Source organism: Equus przewalskii, chromosome X (genome assembly GCF_037783145.1).
Source record: "Equus przewalskii isolate Varuska chromosome X, EquPr2, whole genome shotgun sequence".
NCBI classification, from domain to species: domain Eukaryota; kingdom Metazoa; phylum Chordata; class Mammalia; order Perissodactyla; family Equidae; genus Equus; species Equus przewalskii.
Genome location: NC_091863.1, coordinates 116,266,241 through 116,294,175, shown reverse-complemented (window position 1 = coordinate 116,294,175; position 27,935 = coordinate 116,266,241). Strand labels below are relative to the sequence as shown.

At 38.3% G+C, this 27,935-nt stretch overlaps 1 protein-coding gene across 1 annotated transcript; it reads left to right on the top strand.

Moving 5' to 3' along the window:
- Positions 1–24,143: 24,143 nt before the first annotated feature.
- LOC103564953 (melanoma-associated antigen 10-like) lies at positions 24,144–27,498 on the top strand. The gene is made up of 2 exons (XM_008540883.2): positions 24,144–24,221; positions 25,876–27,498. Exon 2 carries the CDS (start codon positions 25,930–25,932, stop codon positions 26,980–26,982), a length of 1,053 nt encoding a protein of 350 aa, XP_008539105.2. The 5' UTR covers positions 24,144–24,221; positions 25,876–25,929; the 3' UTR covers positions 26,983–27,498.
- Positions 27,499–27,935: the final 437 nt, after the last annotated feature.

Genomic DNA, 27,935 nt, shown 5'->3' with positions numbered 1-27,935 from the left:
GTGAAAAACCTGTATATTGAAAATTACAAGACACTAATGAAAGAAATTGAAGAAGGCACAAATAAATGGAAAGATATTCCACGCTCATGCATTGGGAAAATCAATATTGTTAAAATGTCTGTATTATCCAAAGCAATATGAAGATTCAATGCAATCCCTATCAAAATTCCAATGACATTTTTCAAAGAAATAGAACAAATAATACTAAAATTTGTATGGAACCACAAAAATAAGACAAAAAAACAAATGGTAAAGGCAATCTCGAGAAAGAAGAACAAAGCTGGAAGCATCATGCTCCCTGATTTCAACTATATTACAAAGTTATAATACTTAAAACAGTATGGTATTGGCATAAAAACAGATACACAGATCAATGGAACAAAATAGAATGTCCAGATATAAACCTGAGCATATATGGTCAATTAATTTACTACAGAGGAGCCAAGAATATACAATGGGGAAAGGACAGTCTCTTCAATAAATGGTGCTGAGAAAACTGGCCAGCCACATGCAAAGGAATGAAACTTGAGCACCTTCTCACATCATACACAAAATTTAACTCAAAATGGACTAAAGACTTGACCATATGACCTGAAACCATAAAACTCCTAAAAGAAAACGTAGGCAGTAAGTTCCCTGACATAGGTCTTGCTGCTGATTTTTTGAATCTGACATGAAAAGCAAAAGCAACAAAAGCCAAAATAAATAAGTAGGAGTATATCAAACTAAAAAGCTTCTGCATAGTAAAAGAAACAATGAACAAAATGTAAAAGCAACCTACAGATTAGGAAAAAATATTTCCAAACCATATATCTGACAAGGGGTTAATATCCAAAATACATAAGAAACATATAACTTATAGCAAAAAATCTGATTAAAAAAGGGGCAAAGGACCTGAATAGATATTTTTCTAAAGAAAACATACAAATGGGCAACAAGTAAATGAAAATGTGCTCAACATCACTAAACATTAGGGAAATGCAAATCAAAAATACACTACCTCACTCCTGTTAGAATGGCTATTATCAAAAAGACAAGAAATAAGTGTTGCTGAGGCCATGGAGAAAAGGGAACCCTTGTACACCATTGGTGGTAATGTAAATTGGCGCAGCCACTATGGAAAATAGTATGGAGGTTCCTCATAAAATTAAAAATAGAACTACCATATGATCTGGCAATTCCACTTTTGGGTATTTATCCAAAGAAAACAAAAACACTAACTGAGAAAGATACATACATCCCCATGTTCAGTGCATCATTATTTACAATAGCCAAGATATGGATACAACCTATGTGTCCAATGACAGATGAATTGATAAAGAAATTGTAGTGTATATATATATAATGGAATATCATTCAGCCATAAAAAAGAATGAAATCTTGCCATTTGCGACAACTTGGATGGACCTCGAGGCCATTATGCCAAGAGAAATAAGTCAGAGAAAGACGAATACCATATGATCTCTCTTATATGTGGAATCAACAAAAAAAAGGAAAACAAGTTCACAGATACAGAGAACAGATTGGTGATTGCCAGAGGTGGCAGGTGGAGGTGGGAGAAATGGGTGAAGGGGGTCAAAAGGTAAAAAGAAAAAAAAATGCAGTTGATGTAAAACAGACATAGAAGTTTTAAATTATATTAAGAAAAAAAGAGAAAAATGCCAAACTGTTTTCCAGGACAGCTGTTCCATTTTATATTCTCACCAGCAATGTATGAATGGTCCAGTTTCTCTGCATCGTTGCCAGCTTTATGTGTTGTCACAATTTTTTCATTTTATCTATTTTGATATGTATGGAAAAAATCTCCTTGTATTTTTAAATTGCATTTCCCTAATAGCTAATGATGTTGAATATCTTTTCATGTGCTTATTTGCCATTCCTGTAATTTCTTTGGCCAAGTTTTTGTTCAAGTCTTTCAATGTTCTTGACCATTTTCTAACTGAAGGGTCTGTTTTTACTGCTGAGTTTATATAGTTCTTCCTAATTTTTTATCCCTCCTCAGTTTCCACACAAGTATATATTTATTCAGGGTTTTGCACATGTAAAATTACTTCCTATTTAGGCATTCAGATAAAATGAATTTAGTCCAAATTTGAGAAACACCAGTTTTTTTATGGCTTTGTTCCAGAAATATATATATTTTTCTGTGTATGTTTTCCCATAAATATGACAGTATATAAATTTATAAGTATCTGTGTGTGTAAATAATAATTGTGCATGTATCCATGTAAAATCTTCTGTTTTGCTGCATCAGTAGGACTCCATCTCTGAGAAATAATTGTAACAAAGGAAATGCATGAGAGTCTACTATTGACTTAGAGAACAGAAAGTTTCTTGGTAAGACAACCAATCAAAAATCTGTCAGTATTGGTATTGTTATGCAGTTGAATCTATGCATTTTATATACCCAAGGCTAAATTTTTTTTAAATGTTTAATTATGGAGCATCTAGAAATAGGAAAGATTACTATTATGTATTAAATGACTACATTCAGTGCTTTGGAAAAAAGTTCAATCAGAAAACCATAGAATGTACTGATGATATTGCTGTAAATGCAGCCTGGAGCAGACATTCATCAATACTATATGGAACTGCAGTGTCAAAAAGTTTGGGGATGAGATTATGGAAAGAATCAATACCATCCTTAGTACTGATATACATAAAACAGGAAATTTTATACATCTTTAGGTGTATTGGTATAATAAAAAACAGACCAAAGTCTGCACAAAAAAAATATTGATGTCTACATTATATGTTACAAGCTGGCAATATATCTTCCATTTTAGTCATGCTAGATCTTTAGAACTGAATAGGCTTTCAGTGATAAATGGAATTTGGGACAAATAAGAAGGCAAAATCGTTCATCCTTTCATTGGTCCATCTTGACTGAGGACAAATCCTGAAAGTCCTATACAGCAGTGCAAAGAATATGAACTTGGAATTCATAGTTCTGGAGCATGATTCAAATCTTGGCTTCAGGTTATAACTCCAGGCAACTTAGAGTTTTTAAGTTTTAGTTTCCTCATCTGTACATATCCAATTTGTAAGAGTATTGTATGGGTTAGATAATATAATGTTTGTAAATGTTTTTATCCACATTGTTACGTGTAGCTCTTGTTAGTTCATTTTAACTGTTGTACAGTATTCACCGTTTTGAATAACTTCAATGCCTTTATCTATTCTTGTGTGGAAGAATATAAGGAAATGTGTGGGCACTGAAGTGAAACTGCAGGATCATAGGGTTTATATACAGGCCTACTTCATAAGACATTTGCAAAATTTTCCCTGGACGTGCTGTGATCATTTCCACTCTCATCAGGAGTGTCTGAGTTCCCTTTGATCTACATTTTTGTCAACACTTAGTGTTATCAGATTTTAAACTTTATGCAATTCTGGTATGTTTGAAATGATATGTCATTTTTGTTTCTATTAACGCTTTCCTGATTACTTGTAATGTTGAGCATCTTTTCATGTATATAGCAGCCATTTGGTCTCCCTTTACTATAAATTTATTGTTAACACATCTCACTTGCTTTTTATTGCTTTAATTCTTGATTTGTAGTAGAGATTACCTCTGCTGTTTATAATAATATCTTCCTGCCTATGGCTTGTCTTTTAATATTGGTTATAGCTTCCTTTCTTGGAATTTTTAATATTAATGTAGTCATATTTTTACAATGTTTGCTTTATGGTGGGTGGCTGTGCAACATGTGCATCTACTACATCTTCCATCACAGTAAATGATAAATCCCTCTGTGCAGTTTCTCCTTCACTCTTCATTCATCTCATTCTCTAAGACCTCATCTCCCATCAGTCAGAAAATCCTCATGGATTAAGCTTCAAAAGTTATCCAGATTCCACCTAAATACTTCTCCACACGTTATCCATTACCACACCATTAACAGATCACCATCACCTCTTGCATGGATCACTGAGATAATCTCTTATCTAGTCCTCTGCTTTTTCCCTCCTGCCCCTTTCATTCCTTTCTCTCTACAGGAGCTAAAGTGATTCTGTATAGATATATGACAGATCATATCACTGTTCTGCTAAATATCCTTAACAGGCCCCATTTCACTCACCGTAAAAGTCAAAGTTTCTACAATATTCTGTAAGTCCCTACAGAATTCTCTTCTACTTTCCCCCTCTGATCTACCTAGTCGCCTTTACCTCTCTACCTCATCTCCAACTACTCTTCCCCTGTTCACTTTGTTGCCACCATATAGGCTTACTTTCTGTTTCTGGAACACAGTAAGTATATTCCAGTTTGTGACTTTCACCATTGCTCCTTGCTCTTCCAGAAACTCTTTCACATATTTCATTCTTTCAAATATTTGCTTTGATGTCACCTTATCAGTGAGGCTTTTGCTAACAAGTGTATTTAAAAATAACAACTTCCTCTCCAGTCACATCATTTCTTATCATGCACCCCTTCTTTACATTTCTTCATTAAGTGTATTGTATGTTTCATGTATTTTTTTCATTGCCTCTTTTTCCCACTAGAATGTAAGTTCCATTAGAGAAGGGAATATTTTCTGTCCATTTTATTCACTGCTGCATCCACAACACCTGGAATGTTGTCTAGCAAACAGTAGCACAGAATATGCATTTACTGGAGAAATAAATTATGAACAAATGTTAAGAAATTCATCCTTATTTAACTAAATATAAGTGTATTGAATTATTCTGTATTTTAAAATGTTTAAATTTACATATTTTATACACTCAGAATTCACTAGTGAGTTATATGTGAAGTGTAGATATAATTTTATTTTTCCCATATTGATATTCAACACAAAATACTTTTCATTGTGACTGGTCCATCCTTCCATTGCCATATTACTAAACAAAATTTTTAATTATAATATACATATGTAAAAATGCACAAATCAGAACGTATGGTTCAAGAAAACTTTTTAAAAGTGAATACACCCATAGAACCAGCACCCAGATCAATATTTAACATATTACACACACTAAAACACCTACACCTCATGCCTTATACCAGTCATTAAGGATCACCTCTCTCTTTCACAAAAGTGAATCACTATTCTGATTTGTATTACCATAGAGTAGGTTTTACTTTTTAAAAACTCATATAAATGTTATACAGTATATACTCTTTTATGTCTAGCTTCATTTGCTCTATATTACACAATCGTGACATTCATCCATGTTGCTGCATGTAGCAGTTCTTTTTTTCTGTTATGCTGTATTTCATTATATGACTATCTTACAATTTATGTATTCATTCTACTGTCGTTGCAAATACATGATTTGTTTCCAATTTTTTACTATTATAATATATATATAATATTACAAGAATGCTTCTACATTCTTGAACATGTTTTTCTGTACAGAGGTACACATTTCTTTTGGATGTATATGTAGCATTGGAATTACTGGCTCATAAGGAATGCATATGCTCAGCACTAAAAGATACTTCAAAATAATCTTACATATTTATTACAATGATATATAGTTACATAATTAATTGATAAAATTTCTTTTTGCAGGGTTGCCCCAGGGGTGTAGCAGTTAAGTTTGCACACTCTGCTTCAGCAGCCTGAGATTTGCCAGTTCAGATGCCGGGTGCCGACCTATATATCTCTTATCAAGCCATGCTGTGAAGGCATCAAATACATAAAGTAAAGGAAGATGGGCACAGATATTAGCTCAGGACCAGTCTTCCACAGCAAAAAGAGAAGGACTGACAGTGGATGTTATCTCAGGGCTAATCATCCTCAAAAAAAAATTTCTTATTGCTGTATATCTTCATCAACATTCAATATTGTCATTTTGTTTAACCTGTCTGGTGTTTCTATAGTGGTGTTATATCAAGGGTTTAATTTGCATTTATTTTGTGGCAAATGTGTCTGAGCATTTTTTTATATATTTATTGTGCATTTGTATACTCTTTTGATTCAAGTGCCTCTCAAATATTTTGCCCATGGTGTTGTGTCTGTCTTCTTTGCTGTGTACAAATGTTTTATATATTCTGGATACAAGCCCCTTGTCAAGTATGTATTACAAAGATCTTCTCTCCCTCTGGTCACTTGCCTCTTCTTCATCTTGATGCCTTTTGATAAACAATTATTAATTTTGCTGTAGTTCAATTTATTAACTTTTATAGTTAGTTCTTTTTATGACCTCTTTAAAAAATCTTTGCCTACTCAAAGGTTACAAATATATTTTCCTATTTTACCTTGAAGAAAGATTATTGTTTCACCTTTTACACTTAGGCCTATGAATCATATAGATTTGATTTGGAGTATGCTGTGAGAAAGGGCTCAAGGTTCATTGTTTTCCATTTGTATGTTCAATTGGTCCAGGACCACCTACTGAAAAGCTCATCCATTTCTCACCATATTGCAGTGGCACCTTTGTCATTAATCGGGATTGTTGTGTATGTATCTCCTTTTGGAATATCTATTATGTTTCATTGGCCTGTAAGTCTCTTTACACCAAAATCAGAATTTTGATTACTTTAGTTGTATTAGATTTTCATGATTCTTTTGCCTCTTCTTACCCCCTGCATTGCAATGTATGTTTTAGAATTATTGTGTCAATATCCACAAAGAAGCGTGCTCAAATTATACTTGGAATTGCATCAAATCTATAGATCAATATGGAAAGAATGAATTTCTTTCCAATATTGAACATTTTAAGCCATGAACCAAGTTTATTCCTCCATTTATTCAGGTCGTCAATTTATTTCAGAAATGTTCTGCAGTAATCTATTCTAGAAGGCTTGTGCATCTTTCACTAGACTTATCTCTAGGTATTTGACATTTTTGATGCTATTGTAAATGGTATTTGTTTTAAATTTTATTTTTAAATCATTTGTTGCTAGCATATAGAACCAAGATAAATTTTCACATATGGCCTGTATATTCAGTAAACATGATAAATTCACTTATTAATTCTAATAGTTTATATATAAATGTTTTGTATATTCTAAATAGACAATCATATCTTCTATTTCCACTCTTATATTTTAATTTCTTGCCTAATTTCACTAGTAATTAGTTTTATTGAAGTATTGGTAGGACAGATCTTTGTCTTATTATCTATTTTAAATTGAAAGTTCTCAAGATTTTTTCATTATGAATGATGACTACAACAGTTTTATACACACACACACACACACACACACATTGTTGAGTTGCCAGGTGACAAGGTGTTCAATTAGGACAATGAGTCAAACTGAGTGTAACAATCAAATCTCTATTTACTTACTATGACGGTATAAAGCAAAAGGTAAAAAGAGGTGCCAGCTTCCTAGAGTCCCATTTTTCCTCAGAGAATGGCCCTGGGCAAAGCTCACAGGACATGAAGCATGCACAGGGAAACGGTCTCACTACTGAGGAGCCCCAAACTAGGGAGCCCTACCTCTTAATGGACCCAGGGCCTGGGAGAAGAGGGAATGGCTGAGAATGGAAAAGAACTGAGTCAAGGTAAAGAAAAGTGCCTTCTCCTCGGCCCCATGATAATTAGGTCTCGCCCAAGGTGCCTGGAAAGTGCCTGAGATAAGGCCGCCAATGAGGAAGTCTCTGAACAGAGGCACCTAGGCTCAGAATAATCATGACTGGCTCAGAAAGGCCTGAGTCCTTGGCTGCAACTTGCTGGAGAAAACTGCAGTGCACTGACTGTACAAACTCCGGTGTGGGGAGTGCAGTTTTCCCCCGTGAGTCCTGCTAGGCAAAGCTTTGCAATTGCCTGTGGTTGAGCCTGAAACATCACATGTAAGACTTTGGCCTGGAGCTGGAATCCTCAATATACACAATTTAGCAAATAAGGAAAGGCTCCTTTTCTTCCAGTTTACTAAAGCTTGTTTTCATGATTGGGTGTTACACTTTATCAATTTTGTTGTGTATCTATTAAAATGATTGTATGTGTCTTATCCTTTACTCTGTTAATAAGGTGAACTTCATTGATTGATTTTTCAAACAATAAACTACACTTAAATTCTTGGAATAAAACTATCTTGATTAGAATGATTTGTCATCTAGTGCTGAATTCAATAGGCTATTTTGTTTAGAACTTTTTAACATTTTATTATTTCATTTTTCTTCTTTCTTAGGATTTAATTTGCTGTTATTTTTCTAAGTTTTCCAGAAAGACATAAAGATATTAATGTTTTAATTTTTTTGAACAGTTTTAGACATACAGAAAATTGTGACGAGAGTACAGAGTGTTCTTATATAATCCACACCCATTTTTCCCTGTTGTTACCATTTTACGTTAGTGTAGTTCATTTGTTACAATTAATAAATCAATATTGATATATTGTTATCATTTAAAGTCCAAACTTTATTCAGATTTCTATAGTTTTTACATTAGCTTTAGTTATCACATCTCCTTAGGCTTCTCTTTATTATAAGTTTCGCAGACTTTCCTTATTTTTGAAGACCTTGACAATTTTGAGGAGTACTGATTGAGTATTTTGTAGACTGTCCCTCTATTGGGATTTGTCTGATATTTTTGTCAGGATCAGAATGGGATTTTGGACTTTTGGAAGAAAGACAACAGAAGTAAAGTATCCATCATATCAAAGGTCCACGACCCCTGTATTAATCATACTAAATCAGAATTATTCCTTTGCAAGACTTCCTTTAAAATGTCAGATAGCTGAAACCACTCAGGGCCTCAAAGAATTTTTTTATCAGAGGAGCTCACAGGAGCTACTTTTGACCTTAAAAGGCAGGGGATTTTGCATGTTTTGTCATAAAACGGCATTAACTTTCCACGCTCCAGTCTCTACCTTGGAGAATAAGGAAGGCCAGATGATCATTTGGGCTTATACTTCAATAGATCTTTTTTTAAATTTTTTTTTCAGTTTTACTGAGAAATAATTGACATACATCAATGTATAAGTTTAAGGCATACAGCATGATGGTCTGATTTCCATATATTGTGAAATGATTACCACAATAGGCTCAGCTAACATCCATCTTCTCATATAGATACAATAAAAAGAAAAGAAAGAAGAAAAAAAGAAAAAATTTTTATGCTTGTGATGAGCATTCTTAAGATTTACTCTCTTAACAATTTTCCTATATATCATACAGCAGCGTTAGCTATAGGCATCATATTGCACATTACATCCCTAGTACTTATAACTGGAATTTTGCATCTTTTGACCACCTTCCTAATAAATCTTTAATTTGTAATTAAAATCTACATTGAGTATCGTTATTTTCCTCAATAATATACCATTAGAGGGCTCCATCTTACTTTAGTTTAATTTGAAACTTATAAGGCTGATTTATCAAAGTCCATAATAATTCCCTTTTAAATTAAAAATAGCTTATTTGTTTTAAAAGAAATGAATAGGCTTGTGCTCACCTTGCCTTACCATGTGAAAAGTAATGTGAATGTACATGTTATGGTCTCTTTAATTAGTTTCCAACATATCATTATTTTTCTAAGGTGAGGATATCGTTATTAAAATTCTAATTTCTTTAGACATTCAATAATGTGCACTTTTTTAATGTAAGTGAAAAATTTGTCAAAGTGGTGGAAATACAGGGATTCCATAGAATATAGATGGCACATTTTACTCATAAAATATAGATTGAATTGTTTAGCCTCTAGTTTACTTTAGTAGATGTCTGTGGTGCCCATGCCACATCCCCTAGGCTATCCAATATTTCAGTCAAAGCCCCAGCGGTACAGTTCCAACTCCCCTTGTGGCTGTAGTATCCTGCAAGCAGTATATCTTTGTTGCTGTCATATCAAGTGAATGACAAAAGCATCCTTCTCATTCTGGCTGAGAGCCTCCTCTTCCAGGGAGCTTATTTTGTAAGCACACAGGAGAATGCAGATTTGGGGGTGTGTGAACAACCCTGGGGGCAACATTCAACTGATGGAGGATGGGATCATGAGATAAATTCTATAGCCTTCTATCTTCCAGGTGGTCACTTTTGGGGGGCACTCTTTACCCTTCTCAACGGCCACAAATGAATCATATCCACGGTAGCAAACTGGACAATGCATATTTACATTGGCTTATCCATTTTACCTGTCTCTTGCTCCCCACTCCCTCATTTCTGATTTCTAGAATCACTTCACAAAAACTCCTTCTACTCAAGTCCTTGTCTTAGGCTCTTATTTTGAGGGAACCCACACGTGATACTAACATTAGAAAGGTGTACAATTTCAACTTAGACCCACCCTAATAAAAATGTGATTTGTCATACACTAGCATCATTGCAATTTTATGTGTGACAAAGGGCAGTTTATATGAAATTTATGAACGTATTTCCTCATATATACAAAAGGAGGTTAATTCATTTAATACATTTATTAACCTTATAATACCAAATACTGCATCATGGACTGGTATTTTGATATTATAGCAGAACTTATAGTATGGAAAATGGGTGAAAAATCTTACATAATCACTCAAGCAATAGTTAATTAAGTGGTAATAAACTATTTTCTGAGGTTCCTTTCATGGTTGGTACTCAATGATTTAGTGATGTGTGAGTGTGTGCGCACATGTGTGCATGTGTGTGTGTTACATATAAATTTTTTGTGAGCTTCTCTTTGCCCATCCATATACTCTCTCAATCCTTCTCCACTCAGTTCTCTCCACTATATTGTCTGACTTCTGTGGGCTACATCAAAAAGCTCTTTCCTCTGTATTGAAGTTGGTTTCTGCCAATATTTTGGAAATACTCCCTTTTTAAATTAGCACTCTTTTCACAGTACGCTTATTCCAATGTGCCTTCTGCTTCCTGTTGGGAACTCAACGTAAGGTATCGTTATTTACTTAAAATATTCTGATGTTGAGACTTTTGATCAACATTGCTGACTGAGTTGTCATGGAAACTCCCTCCCTACCGAATACACACTCACTTACCCACTTGCTCCAAACACAAAGAATGACAAAAAATTTTTTTAACTTAATTACCATCTTGCTTCAAGGTATTATAATCTCTTGCCTGGGTACCCCAAAACCTCCTATTGGTTACCTAATTGGTTGCCCTCACCACTATATTCTGTTATTAACACTGCAGCCAGAGTGAACCTGGTAAAATAGATCATCCCTGCTCTTTTCAATATGATCTAATGGTCCCTTATGAATAGAAGCCAAAATATGCATTATAATGTGCACAACCTTAGAAAATATGTCTCCTCATCTCTCATGTCTTGGATATCAACTACGACTTTCCTCCTTGCTTACTCTCTGCCAGCTATAATGACTCCCAAACACAGTGGCCTTATTGCTATATCAAAAACACATCAGACAATTACCAGTTCCAGGGCTTTGGCACTTGATATGCCCTCTTCCAGGAAGAAATCAAAAGAAAAAAAATATCTTGAGACAAAATGAACATGGGAACACAAAATATCAAATCTTATGAGATGCAGCAAAAGAAGTTGTAAGAGAGAAGTTTATAAGGATGAATGTCTACCTCAAAATAAAGAAAGATCTCAAACAACCTAACTTTACACCTCAAAGAATTAGAAGAAGAAGAACAAACCAAGCCCAAATTTAGTAAAAAGAAGGTAATAACAAACAGCAGAATGGAAATAAATGAAATAGAGACTAAAAACACAATGGAAAAGAACAACGAAACTAAAAGCTGGTTTTTTGAAAAGATAAACAAAATAGATAAAACTTTAGCTAGACTCCCCAAGAAAACAGAGGACTGAAATAAATAGAATTAGAAATCAAAGAGGAGAAATTATACCTGATACCACAGAAATACAAAGGATCATAGGCGACTACTATGAACAGTCACATGCCAACAAATTGGATAATTCAGGAAAAATGGCTAAATTCCTAGAAACATAATCTATCAAGATGGACTCATGAAGAAATAGAATATCTGACCAGATCAATTAGTAGTAAGGAGAATAAATCAGTAATCAAAAACCTCCAAACAAAGAAAAGTCCAGCACCAGACAATTTCACTGGTAAATTCTTCCAATACTTAAAGAAGAATCAATATCAATCCTTATCAAACTCTTCCAAAAAATAGAAGAGAAGTGAACACTTCCAACCTCATTTTATGAGGTAAGCATTACCCTGATACCAAAAACAGAGAAGGTACTGCAAGAAAATAAATCATTGGCCAATATCCCTGATGAATATAGATGCAAAAACCCTCTACAAAACATTAACAAACTGAATTCAATAATACATTAAAGGGTAATATACTGTGACCAAATGGGATTTATTCCAGGGGTGCAAGGATGGTTCAACATCTGCAAATGAATCAATGTGATACACCACATTAACAAAATGAAGGGAAAAAATCATATGATCATTTCAATGATACAGAAAAGCATTTAACAAAATTCAAAACCCTTTCATGATAAAAACTCTCAACAAGCTTGGCATAAAGGAAATATACCTCAATACAATAAAGGCCCTATATGACAAGCCCACAGCTAACATCATACTGAATGGTGAAAAGCTGGAGCTTTTCTTCTAAGACCAGGATCAAGACAAGGATGCCCACCTTTGCCGCTTCTATTCAACATAGTACTTGATGCCCTAGCCAGAGCAATTAGGCATGAAAAAGAAATAAAAGACATCCAAATCAAAAGAATTAAAATTGTCTCTATTTACAGATGACATAATATTATATACAGAAAATGATAAGAATTCACCAAAAAACTGTTAGAATTAATAAACAAATTCAGTAAAATTGCAGGATACGAATCAATATTCAAAAATCATTTGCATTTCTATACACTAAACTATCAGAAAGTGAAATTAAGAAAACAATCCCATTTACAATAGCATCAAAAAGAACAAAATACATAGGAATAAAATTAACAAAGGAGGTGAAATATCTGTACACAAAAACTATAGGTATTTGATGAAAGAATCTGAATAAGACACAAATAATATAAATATATTCCATATTCATGAACAGGAAGAATTAATATTGTTAAAATGTCCATACTACACCAAGTGACCTACAGATTCAAAGCAATTCCCATTAAAATGCCAAGGCATTTTTCACAGAAATAGAAAAAACAAGCCTAAAATTTGTATGAAACCAAAAAAGACCCCAAATAGCCAAAGCAATCTTGAGAAAGAACAAAGCTGGAGGCATCACACTTTCTGATTTCAAACTCTATTACAAATCTATAGTAATAAAAACAGTATTATATTGGCATAAAAACTGACACATAGATCAATGGAACAAAATAGCAACCCCAGAAATAAACCCATGCATATATGATCAATTAATTTATAACCATGGAACCAATAATATACAATGAAGAAAGGAAAGTCTCTTCAATAATTGGTGATGGGAAAACTGGGTAGCCTCATGCAATATAATGAAACTGGACCCCTGACCTACACCATACACAAAAATTAACTCAAAATGTATTAAATGCTTGAATGTAAGAACTGAAATAGTGGTATTCCTACAAGAAAACAAGGGGATAATATCCTTGACATGGGTCTTTGTAATAATCTTTTTGATTTGACGACAAAAGCAAAAGCAACAAAAGCATAAATAAACAAGTGGGTATTCATCAAATTAAAAAGCTTTTGCTCAACAAAGAAAACCATCAACAAAATTAAAAGTCAACCCTACAGAATGGGAGAAAATATTTTCATGTCATGTATCTCATAAGGGCTAATATCCAAAATATATAAAGAGCTCATAAAACTCAATAGTAACAAAACAAAACAAACAGTAAAACTGAAGAATGGACAGAGGAACTGAATAGACATATGAGTCTATAGACATATAAATGGCCAACAGGTACATGAAAAGGTGCTTAATGTCACTAATCATCAGGAAAATGCAAACAAAAACCATGAGATATCACCTCACGCCTGTTAGAATGGCTATTATTCAGAGACAAGAAATAGCAAGTATTGGCAAGGATTTGGAGAAAGGGAAACCTTGTGCACTGTTGGTGGGAAAGTAAATTGGTGCAACCACTATGGAAAACAGTATGAAGGTTTCTCAAAAAATTAAAAATAGAACTACCATATGATTGCACAGTGCTACTTTTGGGTACATCTCCAAAGGAAATGAAAACAGGATCTTGATGAGATATCTGTACTTCTATGTTTATTGCAGCATTATTCCCAGCAGTCAAGATATGGAAACAACCTAAGTATCCATCAACAGATGAATGGATTAAGAAGATGTGGTATATTTATAGATTTATAGAATGGAATACTATTCAGCCATGAGAAAGAAGGAAAGCCTGCCTTTTTGTGACAACATAGATAGACTCAAGGGCATGCCGCTAAGTGAAATAAGTTAGAGAAAGACAAATACTGCATGATCTCACTTATGTGCGGAATCTATAAAAGCCAACGTTGTAGAAACAGAGAGTAGAATGCTGGTTACCCAGGGCTGAGGGCTGGGAGACATAGGGAGATGCTGGTCAAAGAGTATAAGCTTTCAGTTAGAAGATGAATACGTTCTGGTGATCTAATGTACAGCACAATGATTATGGTTAACAATAATGTATATGTGAAAGTTGCTAAGAGTGTAGACCTTAAATGTTCTCATTACAAAAAAAATGGTAATTTCGTGACGTGTTGGAGGCATTAGCTCTAACGCTATGGTGGTAATCATACCGCAATATATGTGTATCAAATCACCATGCTGTATACCTTAAACTTTCTTAATGTTATCCATCAATTATATTTCAATAAAGCTGAGAAAAAGATGTTTGTAAGGAAACAAAACAAAAAAGTCTAAGTCTTCCATCTTGGGCGTTCTCACTCTCTCCTAGATTTCTTATCCTGAGAGATTGCAGGTACCCCATCATGAGACAGCCCTGTGAAGAGCCTCCTGTGGTGAGGGACTGAGGCCTGTAGACAATCATGCAAATAACTTTGGAAACAGATACCTCCTTTCCCCATCAAGAAGACTCAGGAGAGACCTCAAGCCAGAGGCACCCAAGTAAGCTTTGCCCAGATTCCTGACCACAGAAACTGAGATATTAAATGTTTATTTTAACCTGCTATGCTTTCGGTAATTTGTTACGTAGCAATAGACAAATAATACAGGCACACAAGAAATACAAGTTGGAAGCTTTTTCCATTCCTATTCCTAAATCAGAAAAGAGGAAAAAGTGGTGTGAGTGTAGTCCAGTGTCAGTTAGAACCATGGAACATGGATGCCTGATTCGAGCTGTAAACATGAAGAGATCCAGTCATTGCCAGAACCTCTGCACTGAGGCAGGGAGGAAATGGCCTTTATCTCCTCCTGCCCATCTTCTGCCAATGTCAGTCATTAGTTAAACCCAATAATAAGCCAGGGGCTAGACAGTCAAAACGGCACAGTTAGGAGGAACAGAGCAGGGAAAAGAAGGGCGGAGAATGGGTGTGGTTAGAGAATAGCCAGCCCTGGCACCATATTCACAATACACTGAAACACAGCTATTTGTTCCAATTGAAGAAATGGGGATACCTTATCACAGAAAAAACATGAAAAAACAGAAAGGAATAATATATTGCAAAACCTCTTATTAAAACCTCTTGTCCTCATACTTTCTCCCTGTCAAACATTTATTTACTTTGTTATTGAAAAATTAATTAGGAAAGCCAAAAAATAAGACTTTCCTTGAATAATATCTCTATCTCTAAACCTACATTACAGAATAGAAAATGTTCAGAAATTAGTATCTGTTCTGAAAAAAAAATAAGAGATTTTAACAGTATTCTCTAGAAGGACAAGTGGGAAAGTTTTGAATTGCTTCTATGACAAAGCTTCCTTTAAATTTCAGAGACCTGTAACATTTCTCGTTTAGCAACAGGAAGCACGTGATTTTTGCTAAAATTTCAAAAATGTCATTTGCTGAATTTGCAAACAATTTGTCACACTAACCTAAAATAATGTGAGTACTCAAAAAGTTTTGCAAACGAAACAATGCTCTTTATTCTTTGCAGCTTTACTTATAATAGGAGAAAATAGGAAGAAATAAAAAAATCAAACAATAGTAGTATTTAAAAATAAATTTTCGCTAAGCAGAGCCTATTACAGTTAGCTGTATATGACCTATCATAGGGCAAATTCACTGGAGTGGTGTAGGAATAGGTGTGAACGTAGTAGGCTGTGAAGGTAATGGGAATTGAAGAAGTATATATAACAAATGAAGATGACTTTTTTTTTTTAAAGATTTTATTTTTTCCTTTTTCTCCCCAAAGCCCCCCGGTACATAGTTGTGTATTTTTCGTTGTGGGTTCCTCTAGTTGTGGCATGTGGGACGCTGCCTCAGCGTGGTCTGACGAGCAGTGCCATGTCCGCGCCCAGGATTCGAACCGACGAAACACTGGGCCGCCTGCAGCGGAGAGCGCGAACTTAACCACTCGGCCACGGGGCCAGCCCCGAAGATGACTTTTATAAACCTTGGCTTTGCACAGGAACAAAGATCATGTAGGACTAAAATGAGAAAGTAAGCTTTTTTGATTTTAGGAAAAAATCTTACATGTTTTGAATATAACAGTAAAGAGATAGTAGTAATAGATGAAGCAGAAGGGGAAAATTGAGTTTGTAAGACCCCCACACAGGTATGAGAGGATGGGATTCGGAGAAAAAAGAGACGACATCTATGAGATGCGGAAGGAGACAAAAGTGCAGTTTACCTGCTATGTATTTTCTTGTAGCAGTTCTAGATGATCAGCTTAGGCCTGAGAGTGGAGAAGGAAAAAATTTGCATAGAGTAAAAGAAAATATTTTGCTGAATTCATGAAACAGAAGGACGAAGGGCCAAATAGAGGATCATATTAAGACAGTGGGTGAGAGGATGAATTGTATGTCCAGAGTAGACAGGTGAGGAAGAGAGGGCAGGAGGACAGGAGGAGACATTGTTTAGGACAAAACGGAGAGGTCTAGTACAGACATACTGGGGATAAAGTATAAAAGAACTAGAAAGATAAGCAGTTATGACATATGATGTAATGGACAGGAATTTAAGATTTTGGAGGATAATCTCTCCCAACAGATTATAAGGGTTAGGTTGTGAGCATGTATTCTGATGGATAAAATTTAAAGAAACAGATGATCAATGGAGTGAAGGATTTTAAATATGTGTAAAGCTAGGGTACTACATAAGCTTTCAAAGTGGATGCTGAATTCCTTGGATAGTTGCAAAGCTTAAGGTGGAGAGGAAGACAAGGAGTAAATTACCAGTCTTCAGTAGATATGAAACAATGACTAGAATGCTAGCAGACGAGCACAGTCAAGAGAAATATAGAGTGATATTGCCCGATGGTGTTATTATCAAAGAAGAAGTAGTTTTACCTTTATTCAGTTAAACAGCTTTTATTGATCTCTATGACAAGGGTAGACATTGGGGATCCAAATCTGTGCAAGATATTCACTAGCCTCCAAAGATTTTAGGAGGCTAGTAACCAGGCTAAATTTAGGAAGAGCTTATATTACACAAATATAGAAGAGAAATGACTTGAAAGCAGCAGTGAAAAATGCCAACTTCATCTCCCATTTACACACAAGAGACCATCAGAGAAAGAGAAAGAACAAAAACAACAAGAAAGTAAAACTACATTGTTTTGAGGGAAAACCAGGAATTGTTCTGTGAACAGGTTGAGAATGGAAGAATTTCAACAGGGGTTCCAGAGGGTGCAGGGAAGTAACATCAGAGAGCTGTGAGGATAAAGTAACATGAGATATATGTGTCAACCAGCTTATAATGCTGCAAAATCCTGTGGCATATGATGATGGTTATTTAACTCACTGGTTTGCAGGGGTCAGCTGAACTAGGCAGGGCTTAGCTAATCTTAGCTAGGCTCACTCATGACTGGGAGTAGGATGGCAGCGGCTGACCTAGAAATTTTTCGGCAGAGACAACCCAGCTGCGGTACATGTAATTAGCCTGGGCATGTTCTCACGGCAGAAATTCCAGAGCAAGCAAGCCCAATAGCACTTTTCAAGCCTCTGCCTGTGTCATATTTGCAAATATCTAATTGGCCAAAACAAGTCCCAGGTCCAATCTCAGAGTCAAAGTGAGAAGGTACTAAAAGAAATGGTTTATCAGTTATCTTCCTTGATTGAAGCCTGCTGGTAATGAAATTCATTGGGCATTTAAGAAACCTTGACTCTCATCTGTGATACATTCATAGTACGACCTTGAAAAATGGCTTTGATGCTTTAGGTCTCACTTTACTCTGGCAATACAGTTACATATGTCATATAGAGAGAATTTCTTAAAGTCTTGTACGTGTGTATGTGATGTGATTGTAACTTTACAATCACAGGAAAGGAGAATGAACATAAAGTTTGCTTATGCAAGAAATACATTTTTCTAAGAGATTAAATATAGGGTCTGATCCTTTAACTGGTCAGCAATTGGTGACCAAAGAAACATCCTTAGTAGTTTTCAACTAGTGTTATTGAAGTTTATGTTATTTAGAAAGAAAAGCAATTGAGTAAATAAAAAGTAGACCAGGCAAGTTCCACGTCCAGTATGAAGGAGTGATCTTCTAACAAAAAGCTCCTTCCAAAATAACCATTTAGAAACTCTGGATAAATTATTTTAAAATAACTACAGAGTGCTCTAGAGATTCAAAAGGGGCATGCAGATCCCAGGGGAGTCAAAACTTGGAGGACGTGATTGTCGTGAATTCCCTGGTGCGTGTGCATGTGTACGTGTGTGTGCACACACACACTTTGCCCTGAGGGTGGGCTTAGTAAATAAAACTCCAAAATAAATCCTTTCTGTATGGAAGAAGCAGGGGAAAGAGCCTGAGACAACCGAGTTGCTGGATACCTGAGAATAGAAGTCTAGGAGGAGGGTACTAGATACAGTGAAACCCTAATTATGTTTTTAAACTCAACCCAAGTCTCTGGATGAATCCTGAACCACATGCACATCATACAATCTAAAAGCAATTTGCAGTTATGGTTTAAAGAACTAAACTGAGATCTGAGTTCACTAAAGGCATGATAGTTTGCAGTTGAGTCTAACCAATTAAAATGGCTGAAATTAAAATTTTATCAATTTTATATTGATAAAACCAAGAGATGGCAAGTATGCAGAGTCACTGGATCTCTCACATATTGCTATAGAAAGTGAAAAATGGTATGGCTACTTCGGAAAATATTTTTCAGGTTTTTTAAAACCTTAAACATACATATATTTAAACATAATATGACCCAGCCATATCCTAGGTATACACTCAGCAGAATGAAAGCTTCGGTATATACAAAGACCAGTATGTGAATGTTGATAGCAGCTTTATTTGTAATAGGAGTTTTATTCACAATAGCCAAAAAGTGAAAGCAATCCAAATGTCCATTAATTGATGAATGGATAAATAAAATGTGGTGTATCCATACAATGGACTACTGATACAATGACATAGATGTTGCTCGCTCGCCACAAGGCAATACAGCTCATTCAGTCACCAGCGCTCCCATGCTCTCATCGGGATACAGTTGAAGCCAATCTTCAGCTGAATCCACATCTTTGCTATGCTTGATTTCTTACCTTAACTTACTCCTCTCACTTACTTACAAGTACCCCCTGAGAGCACTCTATCATTAAATTATTTTCACAAGAATAGCCTTCTCATGCTCTCCTTCTAAGAAACACATGCTAAGACAAGTGGTGCCATGAGCATTCCTTGGAAGCAGATTCTAAGTGTGGGGATACAGAGTTTGGTTACTCACAGTTGGCTGGCAAATCATTAGTTGTAGGTTGAGTATTGATATTCCCTGGAATGTTGTGGCAGTAGAGTTATGTTATTCACCTGTGGTCAACTGAGATGAGATACAAGTGAAAGGGAATGTATCAGCTTAAGCAATATCTGGCATTTAAGAAAAAAGGAGGAAATAAGAAGAAGAATTGTGAAATTGGGTAGCCATTGTCAAGTGCCAGTGAGGCATTGAAGAGAAAAAAAAATAACAGGTTCAGGTCAATTAATTACCAATTCAAAGCAAAATTTAAGTTAAAGGGCTCCTTAGCGGTGTTTAAAGAGACTCTCACCTCCTGCTCCCACAGGGTTGGCTGAGCTAAAGATCAGACCTGGGACTTGTTAGAGTAGCAGAATTTCAGAAAATATGGAATGGATTCTTACCCTTGGCAAGTGTCCTGTGCCAAAGTCAGGGCCTTAAAAGGGAAGAAGCTAGACGGTGGAATATGGGATAGTAATATTTGCATAAATGCATCTGACAATCTTGAACCCCCAGATTTTCTTAAATCCTCTCAGCCTACAGAAATGGCTCACTGCTGCTTGAAAGAAGAGCTCCTCCACTTGCCTTCTTACTATGCACGAGAACTTTATACTATGCAGAGGACTGCTGTGACTCATGCTCTTTAGATCTGTGCCCACTAGACCAATATCTATGTTCAAATCTCAGCATGATCCCCAGAACTAACGAGCAAGCATAGCAAGGTTGCAGGACACAAAGTCAACAAACCAAAGTCAATCCAATTTCTACATACTGCCAATGTACAATTGTGAAGTGAAATTTTTTTTAAATACCACTTAAGATAACTCAGAAATGGAAATACTGAGGTATTAATCTAAGAAAACATGTACTAGATCTGTATGCTGAATACTCAAAAACATTAATGAAAGAAATAAAAAAACCTGCATAAATGAAGAGAGATTGTTTTAATGGATTAGAAGACTCAAAATAGTAAATACGTCCACTCTCTCCAAATTGATCTCTAGATTGAACATGATTCCAATAAAAACCCCAAAAGGACTTTTATAGATTTAGATAAGTGGATTCTAAAATTTATGTGGAAAGGTAAAGGAATCTACAGTATATAAAACAATTTCAGCAAACAAAAAGAAAGTGAGGGGAACCCCGTCACTTGGTCTTAAGAGATGTGATTAAAGCTACAGTAATCAAACAATGTTTTATTAGCAAAGGGAGAGACACATAAGTGAATGTAACAGAACGAAGAACCCAGAAGTAGAGCCACACAAAAATGTCCATGACACTTTGACAAAGGTGCAAAAGCAATTCAATGGAGGAAGGATAGTCTTCTCTTTGAATCATGCTGGAAATCCATAGGTAATGATAACTAAATGACAAACGATAGGATATTGGGGTGTATGAGGAAGCCATTTGGTATAAAACTAATTTGGCCTGAACTTGTTTTTCCAAAAGGGCCTGACATGGCCATTGAGCACACATTGTATATCTGCTTTAAGTATTCACTATGTCCCAAAGACAAGAACAATGCCCTTAAAGATAAGGATGTAATTTCCCCCATATCGACATTTCCTTAAGGATAAGCATCTCTCCCTAAACCAAGGATTGATTGCTAACCTGCTGTGCTCACCTTGTGACCATCCACCTTGAGACTACTGACCCATTGTGTTCACTGAATCGCTGTGCCAGCAAAGCAATCTCGTGACTACTGTAAAAGGGACATTCCAATCATATGTGATGCATGCTCTTTGATGGTATAACCACTCTGTACACCCTCACTTCCTTGGAGTGCTCCATTTCTTTGTGAAAGGATTCTCCCGGGTCATACAGTCCTCAGGGTAGGCTCATAATAAACTCACTCTGATTCTGATTTATAGATTGATCATGGATTATTTGCATCGACATTAAAAATGAAGCTTGACACCTCACATTTCATGCAAAAATTAATTCAAAATGAACCATAGATATAAATATAAAAAGTAAAACTAAAAAGCTTAAAAAAAAGAATGGAATATATCATTCCAGCTCAGGTTAAGCAGAGTTCTTAGACTTGAAACCAAAAGCACAATCCATAAAAGGAAAAACTGATAAACTGGGTAACATCAAAATTAAAATCTTTTTCTCTGTGAAACATATTGTTAAGAGAACAAAAATACAAATTACAGGCTGAATCAAATATCTGTCAAAGGAATTGTATTCAGAATACAAAATTCTCAAAAACTCAAAACCCTACAGTAAGAAGACAAACAACCCAATTAAAACATGGGCAAAAGACTTTACCAAAGAGGCTATAGGAATGAGAAATAAGCACATAAAAAGAAGTTTAACAACATTAACCTTTAGGCCAGTGCAAACTAAAGTCACGATGAGATACCATTACACATCCATTAGAATGGCTACAATTAAAAAAAATTACTGGCAATATCAAGTACTGGCAAGGATAGAGAGCAACTGGAACTCTTAATGCACTGCTGATAGGAATGCAAAATATTACAGACACTCTGGTAAACAGTTTGGCAGTTTCTTTTTATAATTGAGAGATTCATATACCATTGAATTCAACATTATAAAGCATACAATTCCGTAGTGTTTAGTTTGTGTATTCACAAGATTATGCAAGACCACCACTATTCTACATTTTTATCACCCCTTCGTTCTTCCCTAAAAGAAACCTTATACCCATTAAGTATCACCTCCTATCCCCTCTCCCCCAGCTACCAGCATCCGATACTCTACTTTCTATCTATATGCATCTGCCTATTCTGGACATTTCACATAAAAGAAATCATACTATATGTGGCCTTTTGTGTCTGTACTTTTTAGCTTAGAATAATGTTTTCAAGGCTCATCTATGTTGTAGCATGTATCCATAATCAATTCCTCTCTATGGCCGAATAATATTTCATTTTATGCATACGCCACATTTTGTTTATTGAGTCATTGGGCATTTGGATTGTTCCCACAATTTTTATATTATGGTCATGCTCCTATGAATATTCCTGTACAAGTTATTTTGTGAACATATGTTTTCAATTCTCCTGCGACTATACCTGGAAGTGAAATTGCTAGATCTTGTGGAAGCTCTATTTTTAAACTTTTGGTTCAACTTCTGAACTGTTTTCCACAGTGGGTACACCATTTTACATTCCCACCAGCAATGCAAGAGGATTCTAATTTTTCCACATCCATGCTAACACATACTTTTTCATTTTTAAAAATTATATCCATGCAGTGACTGTGAAGTGGTATCTTACTGTGGTCTTGCCTGGTGGGTGAAGAGACCTCACAGGAAGGTGTGCTCCTTTTCCAAATCGCCACCGCCTGTCATGGGTGTTGATGTTCTCCCCTCTAGTATCTAGTCTCGGAACCAAAACCTTTCTGTGAAAGAGTTGCAGCTGGGCAAATGCTCACACCTGGCAGAGGGGAAGGAATCTCCAAGAGAGCATTTAATCAAGGAGCCAGGAGCCAAGATGAAAACCCTCATGAGTGAGGACTGAGGGGTCCACCCACCCCAGAACAGCGTTGACCCCACAGAACTCCACTCCACCCCTGCTGTCTGCCCTGGGAAACTCCTGGCAGGTCTGTCAGGATAAGCAACGCCCCCCTCATTTCCAACTCTGAGAACTCGGAGGTGACAGCTGTGATTAGAGGGAGGCAGACTCAGGTTCGCTGAGGGAGGGGGCTTAGGCAGTTCCAGGGGTCAAAATGATGATTCTGTGGGACGACTGAACCGGCCTCCCACTACAGAACAGAATGGGCCCCAGCCCATTCTGAGCCTGCTTTCAGCCCTGGGAGGCCCTTTGCATGGCTCTTGGATATAGTTTCCTGACTTCGATCTTGGGAATCTGAGGGAGACAAGGCTTCAACTGCCGTGACTAGCCTTGAGTCAGAAAGGGAGGAGTCCCAGACGCTGCCAGTCGTCAAGGTGAGGATCCTGAAGAAACCTCCTACCGCGGACAGAGTGGGTTGCCTCAGACACCTGCTTCCGCTATCTGCCCTCTGAGGCCCCAGGAATGGTTGACAGACAAAGCCCGCCACCTCCCACTTACCCATTAGGGTCTCAGGGAAATGTTGGCCTTGACCTGCAGGACACATCCGCAGGTCAGCAGAAGGAATGGGTCCCAGGCCCTGTCAGAAGTAAATATTAATACCTTGAGGAGGACTGAGATACCCCCCACCTCAGAACCAGAAGGGTCCCCACAGAAATTCGTCCTGATCCCTGTTGTCAGCCCTGGAAACCCTGAGCAGTGCTGAAAGGATATGCGCCCCTGCCCCGCCGTGTGTGTATCAGAGATCCCAGGGAGATAGAACCTTGGCCTAAAGGGGTTAGCATCAAGTTGGCAGGCAGAGAAGTCCCAGACCCTGCCAGGCGTCAGCGAGGACTCTGAGAAAGGGCTGAGGGGAGCTCCCACCTCAGACAGACGCGGCACCAGCGGTGCCCTTGCTGTCAGCCCTGTGAAGCCCCAGGAAGGGTTCCCGGATGTGACGTTTCCTGACTTCCGCCTTAGGAGCCTGAGGGAGGTGAAGCTTAGTGAGAGGTGTCACCTCAGGCCAGCAGAGGGAGGAGTCGCAGGTGCTGCTGGTGTCAAGGTGAGGACTCTTAGGGAGGACCGAGGAAACTTTTCTGTGCAGAGACGGCCCCCACCGAAATCCAGTTCCTGTTGTCAGCCTTGGGAAAAGCTGTTGGGCAGAGGCACCGTGCCTGACCTTCCATACTTCCTTGACGGTGGTTTCCGGGAGAATGGCGCTATGCCCTGGGGGAGGGATTCTCAGGTCAGCAGGATGTAGGTGGCCTAAGCCTTGTCAGGAGTAGTTGTGACTACATAGAGGACTGAGGGTACCTCCTCCCCGACCCTGCCCTAGAGGGAGGGCATCCAACAGAAACCTGCCCTGTTCCTGCTGCCAGTCCTGGGAGACCTCAGGCAGGAGTAGCCGGATGTGGCGCCTTTTCACTTTTGTCTCCGTGGGCTCAGGGAGTCTGAAGAAAAGAAGTCAAGCGAGGGGGAGGAAAGATGGGCTGAGTTCCTGCTAGATAAAAAGCTGAATACCCTGAAGGAGTACTGAGGGCACCCTAACTCTAGAACAGATGGGCCCAGCCCCTGCTGTCACACTTGGGAGATACTAAGCAGACGGGTCCCTTTGTGGTAGGCTGTCACGTCTGCTGTGGGGGTAGGGAAGATGCTTCCTCTCAGAGAGGTGAGGCTTCAATCTGAGGATGCAAAGTCAGGTCAGCAGAGGTGGGGGACAGAGCAGGCCTTGTCGGGAGTAAAGATTAATAACATAATGGACCCTCCTACCCTAGACACAGGAAGCTCCATTGAAACCAACCCAGCCCCTGCTAACAGCCCTGGGAGGCCCTAGGCAAGTGTGACCGGATGTGGTGCCCCCTCACTTCCTCCTCAGGAGGAAGTCAGAGGAGGTCAGCAGAGTGGTGGGGCCCAAACTCTGACAGGGGAAAGATTAGAATCCGAGTGAGCACTGAGGGAACCATCCATCCCAGAATATTGGGGATATCACAGAGTCTGGCCCCATGCCTCCTGTCAGCACTGGGGGGCCCAGGACTGTGCCTGTAGTCTGCATCATGAGGTACCCCCTCTATTTCTTTTTTTTTTTTTTTAGATTTTTTAAAAGTTTTTTTTCCTTTTTCTCCCTAAAGCCCCCTGGTACATAGTTGTATATTCTTTGCTGTGGATTCTTCTAGTTGTGGCATGTGGGGCGCTGCCTCAGCATGATTTGGTGAGCAGTGCCATGTCCGCGCCCAGGATTCGAACCAATGAAACACTGGGCCGCCTGCAGAGGAGCGTGTGAACTTAACCACTGGGCCACGGGGACAGCCGCCCCTCTGTTTCTCTTATAGGAGCTCTAGGAACCAGGAGGTGAGAGCGTTGGTCTGAGGCATGTGTCCCCAGGTTAGCATATCAGAGAAGGCCGAGGCAGTGCCAGAAGTCAGGGTGAAGTGCACCCACTGAATGTCTACCAAGGGCCCCACCCACCCCGGAAAAGAGAGGACTCCACAATGCCTGACCCTACCGGCCTGCTCTCAGCCCTGGAATCCTCAGGTTGCACCCTGAGGAGCTGTCTCACCTCCTCTTTCAGTTCTTAGGAAACAGGCCAAGCAGGAGAATAGGAGCTCTGTGAGGCCCAAGAGCACCCCTAAAGAGCAGACCTGTGAGTTGCCTTCGTTAGAACCGTCATGAGAGAGTTGCTCAGCAGAGGCCACTGATACTCTTCATCTCTCCCCCAGGTCTGTGGTCCCCATTGCCTACCCTCCTGCCGGCTACCCCCAACACAAGTCATCATGTCTCTCAGTCAGAAGAGTGAGTGCTGCAAGCTTGAGGAAGACCTTCAGGCCTCCAGAGAGGCCCAGGGCCCAGTAGGTGTGCAGGGCCCCGTGGCTGAGGAGGAAGAAGCCACTTCCACCTCCTTCTCTCTCTATCCTTTGATCCCAGGCACCCCAGGGGAGGCACCTGCCACTGGGACACTGAGTCCTCTCCAGAGTTCTCAGACAGCCTGCCTCTCTCCCACTGCTGTCACAACTGTTCCATCAAGTCAATCTGATGAGAGTTCCAGAAGTCAAGAAGAGGAAGGGCTCAGCACCTCGCAGTCTCCATCAGATCCTGAGTCCTTGCTCACTGACGTGCTAGACAAGAACATAGCTGATTTGTTGCAGTTCCTGAGTGTCAAGTATATAACAAAGGAGCCCATCACAAAGGCAGAGATGCTGAAGACTATCATCAGAGAGCACCAGGGCCACTTCCCTGTGATCTTCAGGAAAGTCTGTGAGCGCATGGAAGTTGTCTTTGGCATTGAAGTGAAGGAAGTGGATCCCACCAGCCACTCCTATGTGCTTGTCAGAGCACTAGACCTCACCTACGACGGGCTGCTGAGTGAGGAACAGGGCGTGCCCAAGACTGGCCTCCTGATACTTATCCTGGGTGTGATCATCATGAAGGGCGACTGTGCCCCTGAGGAGAAAATCTGGGAAGTGCTGAGTATGATGGGAGTATACGCTGGGAGGAAGGATTTCATCTATGGGGATCCCAGGAAGCTCATCACCAAAGATTTCGTGCAGGAAAAGTACCTGGAGTACCGGCAGGTGCCCAACAGCGATCCTCCACACTACGAATTCCTGTGGGGTCCACGGGCCCACGCTGAAACCAGCAAGAGGAGAGTCCTGGAGTTTTTTGCCAAGATTAGTGGGACTGACCCCTCTTCCTTCCCATCCTGGTATAAGGAAGCTTTGAGAGATGAGAAAGAGAAAGCAGAGGCCAGAATTGCTGCCACGGTTGATACTACTGCCATAGCCAGTGAAAGTTCCAGTGTCACGTCCTGCGGCTTCTGTCCTGAGTGAAGTCTGAGGAAGATTCTCCACTCTTTGTTTGAAGATAGCCAAAGTTCTAAGTAGTGGAGGGCCAGGGTGGATCTGGAGGGAATACACAGTATAAGGTTCTTGTGTTCCTGTTCTATATGCGTGATTTGGAGATTTATCTTTTTTTCCTCGTTTTTTTTTTCAAATATTTTTCCTTGTAAGAGAAAGTTTAATTAACTTCAGAATCTAAGTTAATGAAGGACAGTAGTTTAAGAATGAGAGTTTTGCAATTTTGCAAAACAAATTGGGAAAGGTCTCATCTTTTCTTGTGATCTGGAACAAGATAACATGGGATTAGAATAGGAATTTCCATGGAAATGTGAAAGAGCCCAGCAGTAAAACAGAGAGGTTCAAGGAATAGAGGAAAAAATGTAAAGCATGGTTAATTCTTGGATTCACTTATCCCTTTTAGTCTGTCATTCTGTAAAATTAAATTATATATGCATGGATTTGCTTGGCTTATTCAAGAATGTAGGAGAAATTAAATCTTAAATGAAATCTCTTTTTCACTGGCTCATTTATTCCCCAAACATGAATTGAGTGCTTGTTCTTTAGAAGGCCATGTGTTAGCAGCGGGGATGCTAGGATCGACAGGACACAACCCTACCCTTAGAATGGTAGAGGATGGGAGCAGCAATCACATCAGGAAGGCGGTGAGATGTCCTCTAGGAGCCCAGAAACAAGGTAGAAAGACGGGGCAAGGAGGTGGGGCTCTGGGTGAGAGTGATCAATTGTGAATGCCCTAAGCCAAGGCTGTTTGGGCCTTTGGGAATCTGCAGTTCTTTCTGTAGGAGTTCATTTTAGGTTAAGCTGAGTAATGGCAAGGGCCAGACTCTCAAAAGGTGTGTCTTACCTTTGAGAGAAAAGTCTGGAATGAAAAACTGCTCTTAGCAGTTACTTTTGGATCATAGATAAACCAGAGAGAAATCTCCACC

What these genes read in the sequence shown, in the direction of transcription:
- LOC103564953 (XM_008540883.2), top strand. Translation starts at nt 25,930, where the DNA reads ATGTCTCTCAGTCAGAAGAGTGAGTGCTGCAAGCTTGAGGAAGACCTT.